This window comes from Anomaloglossus baeobatrachus, chromosome 7 (genome assembly GCF_048569485.1).
Source record: "Anomaloglossus baeobatrachus isolate aAnoBae1 chromosome 7, aAnoBae1.hap1, whole genome shotgun sequence".
Classification (NCBI taxonomy): domain Eukaryota; kingdom Metazoa; phylum Chordata; class Amphibia; order Anura; family Aromobatidae; genus Anomaloglossus; species Anomaloglossus baeobatrachus.
In genome coordinates, this window is record NC_134359.1 from 174,429,922 (window position 1) to 174,446,408 (window position 16,487).

The following is a 16,487-nucleotide window of genomic DNA, read 5'->3' on the forward strand; positions in this document are numbered from 1 at the left end:
AAACCCTGTCTCCTTTCCTCCTGAGACTTTTCTCCTCTTGGCGAACCACAGCAGATATTTCACCAAATAATCTAGAGGCCATTATAACTACCCTGCCAAAGCCAGGAAAACCCCCTACATCACCAGGAAACTTCAGGCCAATATCCCTCCTAAACTGCGACTTAAAATTATACGCCAAAATAATCTCAGCTAGAATACATAAAGTCCTTCCATCACTGATTTCCCCGGATCAAGTGGGGTTTGTGGCGGGGAGGCAGGCGAAAGATGGGACGAGACGTATGCTGGACCTGATTGCGGTGGCTGAGGGGAGGAAAATCCCCAGTGTATTCCTGTCCTTGGACGCAGAGAAGGCGTTTGACAGGGTGCACTGGGGATATCTGAAATCTGTACTGGCCAAGTTTGGATTTGAAGGCCCCATACTTACCGCCATAATGGCACTATACTCTAACCCTAACGCCAAAGTTCTGGCATCCGGATTTATATCTCGGAGTTTTGAATTATCCAATGGGACACGCCAGGGGTGTCCGCTCTCCCCTATCATCTATGCCCTTGCTATAGAGCCTCTGGCGCAGACTATCCGTGAATGCCCTCGGATCTCGGGGATTCGAGTGGGGAGTACAAACCATGTGATCAGTCTATATGCGGATGATGTGATTTTATCCTGCACTAATGTAGAGGTGTCCCTAAAACACGTAATGGAGATCCTGTCCTCCTTCGCTCAAGTCTCGTATTACAAGCTTAATATTACCAAGTCCTTAATTTTTCCGCTCTTCCTGCCCGCCTCAACTAGAGCCACTCTTTCTCATCTTTACCCTTTCAAATGGGAAGACGAGGGTATCCCCTACCTGGGTATTATACTGGCCCCGCTACACTCCGTGATCCGGAAAAATCTGCTGACCCTGCACACCTCACTGGATAGAGAACTTACTCGCCTTTCTCTTCTCCCGCTCTCTTGGGTGGCGAGAATGCAGACCTTTAAAATGATCTGCCTCCCAAAAATTATCTACTTACTTCGGTGCCTGCCCCTAACAATTCCGCAACGGTATCTCACCAAAATTCATTCGCTAATGAGTAAATTTATATGGGCTGGGAAAAAACCTAGAATAGCCCTGAGATGCATGCATGCCCCGTTAAGTGGTGGAGGAATGGGTATTCCTAATATTCTAACATACCACAGAGCCGCTATCCTGGAACCGGCTCGAGATTGGTGGAGGAATGATTCAGACTTAAGATGGTTACAGATTGAGTACACCTGGGCACAGGTCCACTCCCCTAAACAATTCATAGACTCCCTGCTCCTAACCCCTTCGCCCCCCGGCGATCTTCTACCCACCACAGCAGCTCTAAAGAAAGCTTGGTCCTTGTGGAGCAAGCCAGTGTCACATGCTTTAGGTCCCAGCATTCCCCTTAGATCGCTAGAAGCCTTCATTCCGAACTTGAATCTTGCCGCCTGGACACGTGGAGGTCCAATCACCCTAGCAGATCTCTATAGAGAAGGCGTCCTACTCCCGTACTCAGAAATGTGTGATAAATTTAACCTTCCCCGACACAGTCTATTCCAGTTTTTTCAAATACGTCACTTTCTTCAGTCCGCTCCTCATCTCCCGGCTCCCACGACAGCTGACCACGCCTCAATTAAAAAATTCTTTCAAAATAGCAAAATCAAAGGCCTTTCATATATCCATAATATGGTAAACTCCCCACAACCGGACAAACAATTGCCGTATATGCTCAAATGGGAAAAAGATCTAGCTTCTCCGCTTCCGCCGCAAGAATGGTTTGCGGCCTCAAAATGGATCCACAAGTTCTCTTCTTGTCTCAATCATATAGAGCAATTAAAAAAGGTTCATCTGAGGTGGTACAACTCCCCTACTAAACTGGCTTCTTTTTCCCCACATGTGTCACCACTGTGCTGGAGGGGCTGCAACCACAGGGGCACCTTATGTCATATGTGGTGGTTTTGCCCTAAGTTATCTAACTTCTGGCAGGAGGTGTTCAATCTAATCCATGAGGTTACTAGTCTCCGCCTTTCTCCAAACCCAACCTTAGCGGTGCTACACATTGGCTTAGATGGGATCCCGGATCTTTTAAAAAACATCATTTCTCACATTCTCATAGCTGGCAGGTACTGTGTGGCATACAAGTGGAGGTCGGTGAGCCCCCCTACAAAAAGAGATCTAATTGAGAGGATCAACCTACACTGGCTATACGAAACCAACTTGGCCCCCAACCTAGAGAAGAGAACGGCGAGACTTAAACAATGGCACCCGTGGGCCACTTCCCTTTATGCAACGGCCCTTCCCCAGATACCGACACCTACACCATAAATAAATTGATTATGCCTAAGAATGTCTTGTAGAGCTGCTTCCCCCACCCCCTCTCTTTCCCCCCTCCCTCCCTGCTCCTATGTTCAGGTTGTTGTTGTAAGGGGTATTTAATGTCCCAGATTGATATTCTGATAATGGCTCGAGGCTATTCCACCTCTTGCTACTCAATGCTCCTGTTCTTGATGTTGTTGTATGAGAAGTTTGTATTTTTCTGAAAACTCAATAAAAACCTTTATGATAAAAAAAAAAAAAAATCTAGAAAAATGGCCAGAGCTCTCCAGTTACGCCTTGGAGATTTTGTCGTGTCCAGCTGCCAGCGTTGTCTCTGAACAAGTCTTCAGTGCTGCTGGGTGTGTGCTGACAGATAAGAGCACGCGTCTGTCCAGTGACAATGTGGACAGACTGACGTTCATCAAAATGAACAAGTCATGGATCCAGAAGGAATTTACTACCCCTGTGTCATCCTGGGGAGAGTAAATGCTTGTGGATTTGGAATGTGCTTGATGCAAATCAAAACATCCTGTTTGCAACTAGGGCACAACTGCTGCCACTGAAGGGGTGGGTGTGTGTGGGGCCCAATTTTTTGAAAAAAGGGAGACTCCGCTTGGAGTAACCCTTGCTTGCTGTGTTTTTTAAAAGGAGCCAAGATGAACAGAGCTGGGATCAGGAAAGACTTTGCTACCTACCCTGGTGTCATCCTGGGGACGGTTAATTATGGCGTATTTTTGAATGTGCTTGATGCAAACCTAGCTGTGAATTGTACAACTGGGGCACAACTGCTGCCACTGAAGGGGTGGGTGTGTGTGTGGCCCAATTTTTGGAAAAAAGGAAGACTCCGCTTGGAGTCACCTTGCGGTGTTTTACATGATTTTAGAAGGGCGTGCCATGCCTATATCTGTGTCTCCTCCTCTTTTTCCTTGTCCTGCTCTTTTGTTTTCACATGAGTATATGTCCTTGTCACTTTCTCATGTGTTTGTGTTGTGTTGTGAGTTGTTTGTCACCTTTTGGACACCTTTTAGGGTGTTTTGTATGTGTTTTTATGTGTTTGTGAATGCCTGCCATTGTTTCCTATGCGGTTCGAGTTCGGTTCGTTGATCGTTCGACGAACCGAACTCGAACGGGACCTCCGTTCGGCGAACCGACCTCGAGCCGAACCGGAACCGGTTCGCTCATCTCTAGTGTTGACACTCTTGAAATTATTACAGAAAATTAAATATTTCTCTAAAAAAATTATAGCAATTACACGTTTATTATATAGATTTTTATTTAATTTATGTGTAATCGAATAACAGAAAAAAAAACTGAAAAAAGGCAAATTGGACATAATTTCACATAAAACCCCCAAAATGTCCCAGACAAAATTGTTGGCATCCTCAGCTTAATTATTGGTTACACACCCTTTGGAAAAAATACCTGCAATTAATCGCTTCTTATAACCATCAGAAAGCTTCTTACACCTCTAAACTGGAATTTTGGACCACTCTTCTTTTGTAAACTGCTCCACTTCTCTCACATTTGAAGGGTGCCTTCACCCAACAACAATATTAAGATCTCCCCACAGGTGTTCAAAGGAATTTAGATCTGGACTCATTGTTGGCTGTTTTAGAACACTCCAAGGGTTTGTTGCCAACTATTTCTGGGTGCTTCTTGAAGTAAAATTGGTGTAATTGTCCTGCTGGAAGACTTAAGACCTAGCACGCAAACCCAGCTTTCTGACATTACGACCCTTCAAAGAGCAATAGAAAGCAGGTTGATATACCGCGCCAAACCACAGGAGTCCAGATGTTGTTAGTAAATCCCTTTTTTCTTTATTTTCACAGGTCTACGCGTTTCAGGGACATATCCGTCCCCTTCCTTTCCCTCTTCAGCATCAGGGTGATGGCAGCAGCAGAGTGATAGTAGCAGAAAGGTGTTCCCCTCAACCGGTGACGACCTCTGACGAGTTATGGATTGTTCACCATATTGTTCCTTCACTTCTAAATACTGTGCCGTGTCTCCCTCCAGTCATCATTGTCGCCTCAGAGGAACAGGAAGCTGTTCCTCAGAGGCGACAATGACGACTGGAGGGAGACACGGCACAGTATTTAGAAGTGAAGGAACAGTATGGTGAACAATCCATAACTCGTCAGAGGTCGTCACCGGTTGAGGGGATCACCTTTCTGCTACTATCACTCTGCTGCTGCCGTCACCCTGATGCTGAAGAGGGAAAAGAAGGGGACGGATATGTCCCTGAAACGCGTAGACCTGTGAAAATAAAGAAAAAAGGGATTTACTAACAACATCTGGACTCCTGTGGTTTGGCGTGGTATATCAACCTGCTTTCTATTGCTCTTTGAATCGTCTCTTAACCGCGGGAACGCTGCCTCCCACACCATCTCCTCGTGATTTACATGCTCAAAAGGGGTTGTGACTGGCACAACCGCACCAGGTGAGTGTTCCTGCCAGCATTCACTCCCACGTGTTTTACCGGGTAAGACCCTATTTGCGCCTTATCTTTTCACAGCTATCTCATTGACATTGCGACCCAAAATCCTTTGGTAATCTTAAGATTTCATGACGCCTTGCTCACAGCACAGCTAGTGCCAGAGGCAGCAAAACAATCCCAAAACATCTTTGAACCTCCACCATATTTCAAAGTAGGTACTCTATTGTTTTCTTTGTAGGACTCATTCTATTTTCAGTAAACAATAAAATGATGCGCTTTACCAAATATTCTGTCTTTGTCTCCTTTATCCTCAAGACGCTTTCTGAGAAGCATTTTGGCAAACTGCATTTTGGTTTTATTTACAGCAGTGGGGTCCTCCTGGGTTTCCTACCATAGCATTTCTTTTCTTTCAAATATCGACTGATAGTTCATGCTGACACCGATACACCCTAAGCTTGCAGGACAGCTTGAATTTCTTTTAAACTTGATTGGAGTTGCTTATCCACCATCCGCACTATCCTGTGTTGTAACGTTTCATCTGTCTTCAGTCCACATCCAGGGAGATTACCTACAGTGCCTTGGGTTGTAAACTACTTGGTTATGTTGCGCACTGTGGACAAATGAACATCAAGCTTTCTGGAAATTGACTTATAACCTTGAGATTGTTGATAATTTTCAACAATTTTGGCTCTCAAGTCCTCAGACAGTTCTCTTCTCTTTATGTTCTCCATGCTTCGTATAACACACAGTCAAACAATACAAAGATTGAGTCAATGTTTCTTTTTTTTATTTGTTTTTAAGTGTGATTTTCTTATTGATTATACCTGTTACTTGCTACAGGGGAGTTTGAACAAGCATTACATTCTTGAAACAAAGTTATTTACCCACAATTTTGGAAAGGTGCCAACAATTTTGTCTAGCCTATTTTTGGAGCATTGTGTGAAATTATGTCCAATTTGCTTTTTTTTTCCCTTTTGTTTTCTATGTTGTTCCAATACATACAAAGGAACTAACGTGTGTAACAAAACTTGTAGTTACTAACATTTTTCTTAGAGAACTACTTCATTTTCTGCAATTTCAAGGGCGCCAACACTTTTGGCCATGAGTGTATGTGCAAAAATAAATGTAAATTTCCCTGCCTCATTGCATTAATCAATTTTAAATGCACAAACGTTTAGAATACTTCCTAAATGCTGTTGTGAACATATTTCCTTAAATGTAGACCCATCAAAGCCACCTGAGAATTGAATTGGGACTTTAAAAAAAAAACAAAACCCGTATTAATGCATAATGTATAAATTTAAAATAAAACACTTTTGTCATTAGAAATGTTAAAAGTTCGTAATTGTTCAATTGATTAATGTTTTCCTTTACTGTAACAGATCACTGTTTGGGCTCATGTAGATGATGATGATGATGATGATGATGATGATGATGAATTTTTGGTCCAAGTGCTTTCCCATAAAAGATCAAATTGTACTTGGACCAATGTTATTCCATGAGGCAATGGACATGTCCAATTTGTTCCTCTGACCAAATGGTCTGAGGAAAAAAAAAATTGCAGCATACATAATTTGTCTCTGATGAAATCCAAGTGCAGTCCGACTTTCATGGACCTAATTCTAATCAAACTCTGATCATAGTCTGATTAGCATAATTGTACAATTTTTCTCAGATGGAGAAAATACTGTCCTGTGAACCCAACTATTTTATATCATTAATAGACAATTTTTCTTCAGTTGCTTTGAGACCTTTTTTTTACAGCATAATTTATTTTTGTTTCAGGTAACAGTTTGCACATCGTTTGTACAAATGCTTGGACAGGTACGTGTAAATTAAAGTACTTTACTGCATTAGTAATTGCAGAATATTTATACTTTGTTCATGTGTGTGTATTTGCACATACAGTGGAGAAAATAAGTATTTCATATGCTGAAGATTTTGCAAATGTTCCTACCTACAAAGAATGAAGAGGTCTATAATTTTTATCCTGGGTACAATTCAACTGTGATAGACTGAATCCTCCTCCCCCATAATTCAGAAAATCACATTGTTTGTTTGATTTTTAAATAGTTTGCATTTTATTGCATGAAATAAGTATTTGATCACCTTCCAACCAGCAAAAATTCTGCCTCTCACAGACCTGTTATTTTTTTCTTTAAGAAGTCCTACTCTGCACTCATTACCTGTATTAATTGCACCTGTTTTAACTAGTTACCTGTATAAATGACACCTGTCCACAAACTCAATTAATCACATTACAACCTCTCCACCATGGCCAAAGAGCTGTCTAAGGACACCAGAGAGAAAATTGTACATCTGCACAAGGCTGCGACGGGCTACAGAACAATAGGCAAACAGCTTAGGGAGAAGGCAACTATTGGTGTAATTATTAGAAAATGGAAGAAACACATGATGACTGTCAATCTTACAGGGTCTAGGGCTACATGCAATATCTCACCTTGTGGAGTAAGAATGATTTTGACAAAGGCCAGGACCAGCCCAGAACCACACAGAAGGACATGGTCAATGACCTGAAGAGAGCTGGGACCACAGTCTCAAAGATTACTGTTAGTAACACACTACACCATTAAAATCCTGCATGGCACGCAAGGTCCCCCTGCTCACGCTAGTACATGTCCAGGCCCATTTGAAATTCGCCTGTAATCATCTGGATGATTCATAGGAGGCATGTGAAAAGTTCATGTGGTCTGATGTGACCAAAATATAACTTTTTGCTATAAACTCCATGCGCCATATTTAGAGGAAGAAGGATGAGTACAACCCCATAATCACCATTCCAACCGTGAAGCATGTGGTGGAAATATCATACATTAGGGGTGCTCTTCTGCACAGCTGACCGGACAACTGCACCATATTGAAGGATCGATGGATGGGGTCATACAGTGCCTACAAGTAGTTTTCAACCCCCTGCAGATTTAGCAGGTTTACACATTCGGAATTAACTTGGCATTGTGACATGTGGACTGTAGATCAGCCTGGAAGTGTGAAATGCACTGCAGCAAAAAAGAATGTTATTTCTTTTTTTTTTTTTTAAATTGGGAAAAGTTTATTCAGAGGGTCATTTATTATTCAACCCCTCAATCCACCAGAATTCTGTTTGGTTCCCCTAAAGTATTAAGAAGTATCTCAGGCACAAAGAACAATGAGCTTCACATGTTTGGATTAATTATCTCTTTTTCCAGCCTTTTCTGACTAATTAAGACCCTCCCCAAACTTGTGAACAGCACTCATACTTGGTCAACATGGGAAAGACAAAGGAGCATTCCAAGGCCATCAGAGACAAGATCGTGGAGGGTCACAAGGCTGGCAAGGGGTACAAAACCCTTTCCAAGGAGTTGGGCCTACCTGTCTCCACTGTTGGGAGCATCATCCGGAAGTGGAAGGCTTATGGAACTACTGTTAGCCTTCCACGGCCTGGACAGCCTTTGAAAGTTTCCACCCGTGCCGAGGCCAGGCTTGTCTGAAGAGTCAAGGCTAACCCAAGGACAACAAGGAAGGAGCTCCGGGAAGATCTCATGGCAGTGGGGACATTGGTTTCAGTCTAATAAGTCCCGAATTCGATTCGGGTTCGGTCACCTATATAAAAATGACAAGATAAAAAGAAGCAAAATAGAGATTACAACAAGACAGGTGTACTTAGCAAAAGTCTTGCTGATGGCTTCCACACTACATCCTGGTCCGATCATTAGCTCTCATGCATATTCACTGCTTTCCCCACCCACCCTCTGTGACAACGTCTGTGATTGGTTGCAGTCAGACTGCCGGCGTCTGTGATTGGTTGTGGAGTGTAAAATTAAAGAATTAAAAAAAAGTATGCAGAGTCCTCTGTATATTGATACCCAGCACAAATAAAGCAGACAGCTATAGGCTGCAGTCCCCACCTGTGCGCATTATATTGACTGTGTATCAAAATATGAGTGACCCCATGTGGCTTTTTTAATTATTATTAGTTATTGCCCCCCCCCCAGAATTGTCACATCCATTGGAGACAACAATTCCAGCACTTTACCCGGCTCATTCCATTTGCTCTTGTGCGGTGGCAATCGGCCGTCAACTTTATCTGTGCAGAGCATCAATATACGGGGACCCTAGACCAATTTTTACAATTGTTTATTTCTATATTCTACAACTAATCACAGATGCCAGGACGCTGGCAGTCTGACTGCAACTGTGACGCCCCTGACTCTATCAGGATGTCACAGGGAACTGCACTCCTTTCTCTTATGATGCAGAACTCACCCTCCATGATTCTGGGATCCTAACTATTGGTATTGCTTCCATCAGCACTCAAATCCTAACCACATCTCACACCACACCCTGTCAGGCACACCAGTGGGTGGTCTACCTGGAAAAGGTCCACCCGCCTAAGGGGTCAGGTAGACTGGTGGGAGGGACATAGTTCAGTAGTAGCTGCCAAAGAGTGAGGAGCTGGGAGCAGCAGCTCCCTGAAATTCAGAAGTAGCCCTCTGAGAGTGAGGAGCTGAGGGAGTTGTAGCTCCCTGGGTGACATTGGTTAGGTCGCAGACAGTGGTCTAGGACTGTAGGAGTCGGAGACCCGGTCGCGCAGGTTATTGGAGGAGGGTGCCCAGACTTAGTTTTGGAGAACGGTCGGCACCAGAAAGTCCAGTAACCGAGCACTGCAGGGTCCAAGACCCTAGATCAGGGAGTAGTTTCACACAACCTGGTAATTCACCTGTGGAGGATAGTCTCTTTATGAACTTTCCCCAACAACTCAGAGATCAAAGGCACCAACACAACGAGGGGGATAGGGCTTTCCAGCTTATGCAGCTCACTGAAATCCCCAGTGTCAGCCATCCAGAGCACAGCTCCCCTATTAAGATGTAGGGAGCGGGAACCTGACAGCTTCAGGCCGAGGGGTCACTCTGAAACATCTAAACATAAGTGCATGGAGGCAGGCTTCGGACCACTAAGCAATACCAGCGGGAACGGATTCCCGTACGAGCTCCCCAGAGTGGCAGCAGCACCCAGAGACTTGGTTTACTCCTGTGTCAGAGTCTGCTTAATGGTTACACCAACATCCACACAGCCTGAGTGAGTACACTGCTCCCCCCTGCGTCCTGTCTGCCCGCGTAGCCTGCACAACGCTACCCTGGACCTCTACCATCCAGAGTCCCGGGGCCTTCCCTACCCTTTGAGGGAACATCATCTGTCTGCCCCACTCCATCTCCCCCGGCTACTTCCATCGGCAGTGGTGGTATTCCCCCCCCTTACCGCGAACCACGGGTGGCGTCATGAACACTTATCCCCTTTAAATATTCCCCCCTTTATTTCGAGTGGCCGCAAGCCCCCGTGTCCGGAGACGCTCGAGACACAGCAACCCCGGATCCGAGCAGTCCAACTGCTGCAGGGGCGGTACACAACCAGTCACAGACGTTGTGACAGAGGGTGGGCGAGGGAAGCGGTGAGTATACATGAGAGCTAATGAGCAGATCCGGAAGCAGTGTGACAGCTGCGTGGCAATATCTGTAAGTATAACTGTCCGGCTTTGCAGCCCCCTAGCCCTTTCTACCACCATTTTACAGCACAATATTCGGGTCCCCATAAACCTAAATGGGGTTCGGTGTCTGGGCAGATGTTGGGGTTCAAGTCCAGTCCTGGTTTGTATATTTTGTTTGGTTTTGTTTTACTCTGGCTGGACCCACCAACCTGAACATATCGGGTTCTCCTATCTTTATTCAAGAATTAATAACACAACTACTAGTGAAAAAAAAGTGTGTTAATTTTATTAATTTTGAAAAGTTTATAGCAAAACAACTGCTACAAACTGCAGAAATCATATATCTCTTATGCCTAAACATAAATAGACATGTTTAAAAGTTTTTGCAAAAAACCCCCAAAACAACAATGATCAAGATTGTGCATTTAAACTCTGGATCAAAACGGTTTTACACACTGAAAATCATGTTCTTCAAAGTTCATATATAACTTGAACTTTTGTACACTTCATATATTTTTATTTTAACTAATGCCATAGTGTGCACGTTTGTGCTTTACTGATATTTTTAAAAAAAAAAAATGTTTAAGGACAAATGTCAGATTTTCCTCTTTTTAGAGCCTAAATATCCTATTGTTTTAGGATACACGTACATTAACAGCAAAGAATAGAACTTGACCCCATATTTTACATTCAGTCATTTTATAGGATATGCAAAAATCATTGTGAATGGAGGGGAACAGAGCTAGCTTTGATATTTCCTAATGTAATCCTGTGTTATCTGCTGGGATTAAACATGTTAGGCCTTGGACACACAGTGAGAAAAACAGTGCAAGTGGAATGCGATAAAAAAAAAAAATCACATTCCACTCGGACCAATATTAGTTTATAGGGCAGCACCCATGAGTGATTATTTTCTCAGCCGAATCGGACCGAGAAAACAGTCGCACTATGCTGCGAGTGGAATGCGATTCTGTTCCACTCACACCCATGCAAGTCTATGGGGCAAGAAAAACATTGCACTGCTCTCACGTTACACTGGTGTAACGGGAGAGCAGTGCGAGAATCGCAATAGCCGGCAATGGAGGAGATATGGAGATAAATCCCTCCCTCTCCGCAGCGCCGACCCCCCACTCTGCAGCTGTGATCTGATTGCACGATCGGACCACAGTCGCATGATACTCGTCTCCTGCTGTGCCGCGAGTGTGAGCCGAGTGTATACGAGGACTCGCACATAACCCCGTGTGGCCTCAGCCTTATTAATAGAAGCAGGATCGCAATAACTGATAATTTCTGCAAACTCTTCTTGAAAGAACAGGAAATTCCACTCCAAATTAGCACAAGTGGCCTTTTTTTAAAATTTTCCAGATTAATATACATTTTTATTTAAAACCTATACAAAGAGAGAATGAAATAGCTCTACAAAAGAGATATGTGAAAAACTTTTTCCCCTTTTCTGTTGAAGCCTTTCTTAAGCTTAACTCATGATGCCCAGGCCACTTATTTGTGACAGTGCAATTTGAGCCAAACTGAGATATAAATAGTGTAATCCACAGTAATTTGTGTGTATGTATTGTATTTTAACGTTGCTTACCGCAACCTGGGGGTTTCACTCGTTTGCAGCGGTGCTAGGTAGCTTAGGCAACACAGGTATCACCGTCTCTTAGGCCTGAAACAAACTTCCGTTAAAAACATGCATGTGCCGCGAGACACATATTTACCCTGCGTGTTGCGTGTGGTAAGTACGTGTCTCGGGTACGTGCGGTCCACGTGTGTTCTACGTGTGCTATCCGCGATAGCACACGTAGAACCGTTAATTTGCATACTCACGTGGTCTGCGCTGCTGCCCGTGGTGCTGATCTTCCGTCTCCAGCCCTCCCATCTCCCCGCTGCTGCTGCTGCCGGCTGCAGTGAAGTGAATATTAAATGAGCATAATGAGCGGCGGTCGGCAGCAAGTGGCAGCAGCGGCAGAGACAGGAGGGCAGGAGAAGGTGAGTAAATGTTTTGTTTTTTTTCACTGACACGTGTGTTTTCTCCGGCGCGTGTCACACGGGACCGCATCCACGCTACATCCGTGTGGTACGGGTGCGGGCCGTGTGACACCCGTGCTGCCGGAGAAAACGTGGACATGTCACCGTGTAGAAAAACGCACACACGTACAAACGCACACGGACACACGTTCCTTGCGGTTTGACGTGTGTGTGCCTACTACCACAGGGTAGCATTGGTGTACGTTTATCCGTGCCGCTGGGACGTGCAAACACGGACCAAACATGTACCGGCGGCACGGATCTGTGTCAGAGGCCTTATAAAACCCAGCAGTTTATTTATTAGACTCAACATAAACTGCTAAACAAAATGTAACAAAGCCTCTCCCGGCTTAAAGGAAAAAATAACACATCCACATACCGTGGGCTTCCATTCCAATTAATTATCCATAGTGGAGTCTCCACACTCTGGCTCCTGCCAGAGAACACCACTCACTGTGGTTTCTTCCTGCAGCCTCCAGCAAGGCTGCAGTCTTTTCCCCAGTCCTCACCTGGACTGATTTCCAGAAGTATCTCTCCAGTCTTCACACAGACTGAGACCTCCAGCACGCAATCTCCATGTGCAGAACACTCTCAGACTTTCTGTCTGTCTCTAAAACGAACAGTCTCTTAAACCCGACCGGACACACCCACAGGTGGAGGTATGTGATTCTTCTGCCCTGTCCATCACACCGGCCATTGTTTAAAGGGAACCTGACCCTTAATTACAACTCCCAAGTCCTGTGGAACTACAGGTCCACAGTCACACCTTCAGTTCAATAGCGCAGGGGATCCTTCTCCACTGGGGCACACTGCGACCATCCACAACATTGGTGGACGGTACCTCACAGTATGTACACATATATTTATATATACATACATACTATATATATATATATATATATATATATATATATATATATATATATATATATATATATATATATATATACACACTGTATGTATGTATATATATATATACAGTTAGGTCCAGAAATATTTGGACAGTGACACAATTTTCGCGAGTTGGGCTCTGCATGCCACCACATTGGATTTGAAATGAAACCTCTACAACAGAATTCAAGTGCAGATTGTAACATTTAATTTGAAGGTTTGAACAAAAATATCTGATAGAAATTGTAGGAATTGTACACATTTCTTTACAAACACTCCACATTTTAGGAGGTCAAAAGTAATTGGACAAATAAACCAAACCCAAACAAAATATTTTTATTTTCAATATTTTGTTGCGAATCCTTTGGAGGCAATCACTGCCTTAAGTCTGGAACCCATGGACATCACCAAACGCTGGGTTTCCTCCTTCTTAATGCTTTGCCAGGCCTTTACAGCCGCAGCCTTCAGGTCTTGCTTGTTTGTGGGTCTTTCTGTCTTAAGTCTGGATTTGAGCAAGTGAAATGCATGCTCAATTGGGTTAAGATCTGGTGATTGACTTGGCCATTGCAGAATGTTCCACTTTTTTGAACTCATGAACTCCTGGGTAGCTTTGGCTGTATGCTTGCTTGGGGTCATTGTCCATCTGTACTATGAAGCGCCGTCCGATCAACTTTGCGGCATTTGGCTGAATCTGGGCTGAAAGTATATCCCGGTACACTTCAGAATTCATCCGGCTACTCTTGTCTGCTGTTATGTCATCAATAAACACAAGTGACCCAGTGCCATTGAAAGCCATGCATGCCCATGCCATCACGTTGCCTCCACCATGTTTTACAGAGGATGTGGTGTGCCTTGGATCATGTGCCGTTCCCTTTCTTCTCCAAACTTTTTTCTTCCAATTATTCTGGTACAGGTTGATCTTTGTCTCATCTGTCCATAGAATACTTTTCCAGAACTGAGCTGGCTTCATGAGGTGTTTTTCAGCAAATTTAACTCTGGCCTGTCTATTTTTGGAATTGATGAATGGTTTGCATCTAGATGTGAACCCTTTGTATTTACTTTCATGGAGTCTTCTCTTTACTGTTGACTTAGAGACAGATACACCTACTTCACTGAGAGTGTTCTGGACTTCAGTTGATGTTGTGAACGGGTTCTTCTTCACCAAAGAAAGTATGTGGCGATCATCCACCACTGTTGTCATCCGTGGACGCCCAGGCCTTTTTGAGTTCCCAAGCTCACCAGTCAATTCCTTTTTTCTCAGAATGTACCCGACTGTTGATTTTGCTACTCCAAGCATGTCTGCTATCTCTCTGATGGATTTTTTCTTTTTTTTCAGCCTCAGGATGTTCTGCTTCACCTCAATTGAGAGTTCCTTAGACCGCATGTTGTCTGGTCACAGCAACAGCTTCCAAATGCAAAACCACACACCTGTAATCAACCCCAGACCTTTTAACTACTTCATTGATTACAGGTTAATGAGGGAGACGCCTTCAGAGTTAATTGCAGCCCTTAGAGTCCCTTGTCCAATTACTTTTGGTCCCTTGAAAAAGAGGAGGCTATGCGTTAGAGAGCTATGATTCCTAAACCCTTTCTCCGATTTGGATGTGAAAACTCTCATATTGCAGCTGGGAGTGTGCACTTTCAGACCATATTATATATATAATTGTATTTCTGAACATGTTTTTGTAAACAGCTAAAATAACAAAACTTGTGTCACTGTCCAAATATTTCTGGACCTAACTGTATTTCCCCATTTTGGTATATTTGTGCCATTCAGGGCCCCACCTGGTATATATGTCCCCCTCCAGGGCCCATTCTGGCCTATTTTGGTATATATATATATTGTTGCTCAGTTAAATTTTAATAAATTTTCAACATAAAAGTGTGGGTCAATTATTATTCAACCCCTAGGTTTAATATTTTGTGGAATAACCCTTGTTTGCAATTACAGCTAATAATCGTCTTTTATAAGACCTGATCAGGCCGGCACAGGTCTCTGGAGTTATCTTGGCCCACTCCTCCATGCAGATCTTCTCCAAGTTATCTAGGTTCTTTGGGTGTCTCATGTGGACTTTAATCTTGAGCTCCTTCCACAAGTTTTCAATTGGGTTAAGGTCAGGAGACTGACTAGGCCACTGCAACACCATGATTTTTTTCCCTCTTGAACCAGGCCTTGGTTTTCTTGGCTGTGTGCTTTGGGTCGTTGTCTTGTTGGAAGATGAAATGACGACCCATCTTAAGATCCTTGATGGAGGAGCGGAGGTTCTTGGCCAAAATCTCCAGGTAGGCCGTGCTATCCATCTTCCCATGGATGCGGACCAGATGGTCAGGCCCCTTGGCTGAGAAACAGCCCCACAGCATGATGCTGCCACCACCATGCTTGACTGTAGGGATGGTATTCTTGGGGTCGTATGCAGTGCCATCCAGTCTCCAAACGTCACGTGTGTGGTTGGCACCAAAGATCTCGATCTTGGTCTCATCAGACCAGAGAACCTTGAACCAGTCTGCCTCAGAGTCCTCCAAGTGATCATGAGCAAACTGTAGACGAGCCTTGACATGACGCTTTGAAAGTAAAGGTACCTTACGGGCTCGTCTGGAACGGAGACCATTGCGGTGGAGTACGTTACTTATGGTATTGACTGAAACCAATGTCCCCACTGCCATGAGATCTTCCCGGAGCTCCTTCCTTGTTGTCCTTGGGTTAGCCTTGACTCTTCGGACAAGCCTGGCCTCGGCACGGGAGGAAACTTTCAAAGGCTATCCAGGCCGTGGAAGGCTAACAGTAGTTCCATAAGCCTTCCACTTCCGGATGATGCTCCCAACAGTGGAGACAGGAAGGCCCAACTCCTTGGAAAGGGTTTTGTACCCCTTGCCAGCCTTGTGACCCTCCACGATCTTGTCCCTGATGGCCTTGGAATGCTCCTTTGTCTTTCCCATGTTGACCATGTATGAGTGCTGTTCACAAGTTTGGGGAGGGTCTTAATTAGTCAGAAAAGGCTGGAAAAAGAGATAATTAATCCAAACATGTGAAGCTCATTGTTCTTTGTGCCTGAAATACTTCTTAATACTTTAGGGGAACCAAACAGAATTCTGGTGGTTTGAGGGGTTGAATAATAAATGACCCTCTGAATAAACTTTTCACAATTTAAAAAAAGAGTAAAAAAAGAAATAACATTCTTTTTTGCTGCAGTGCATTTCACACTTCCAGGCTGATCTACAGTGAAAATGTCACAATGCCAAGTCAATTCCGAATGTGTAAACCTGCTAAATCTGCAGGTGGTTGAATACTTCTTGTAGGCACTGTATATATATATATATATATATATATATATAT

General features: G+C 43.9%; 1 protein-coding gene across 6 annotated transcripts in view; it reads left to right on the top strand.

The window, feature by feature from the left end:
• The window catches only part of PGAP1 (post-GPI attachment to proteins inositol deacylase 1), a 1,652,111-nt gene that overhangs the window by 1,039,819 nt on the left and 595,805 nt on the right, over positions 1-16,487 (top strand). For all 6 annotated transcript variants that reach the window (XM_075317804.1, XM_075317801.1, XM_075317803.1 and 3 more), the window contains one exon: positions 6,538-6,576. In XM_075317804.1, the coding sequence (XP_075173919.1) occupies positions 6,538-6,576 (39 nt within the window). The remainder of the gene's footprint in view (positions 1-6,537; positions 6,577-16,487) is intronic.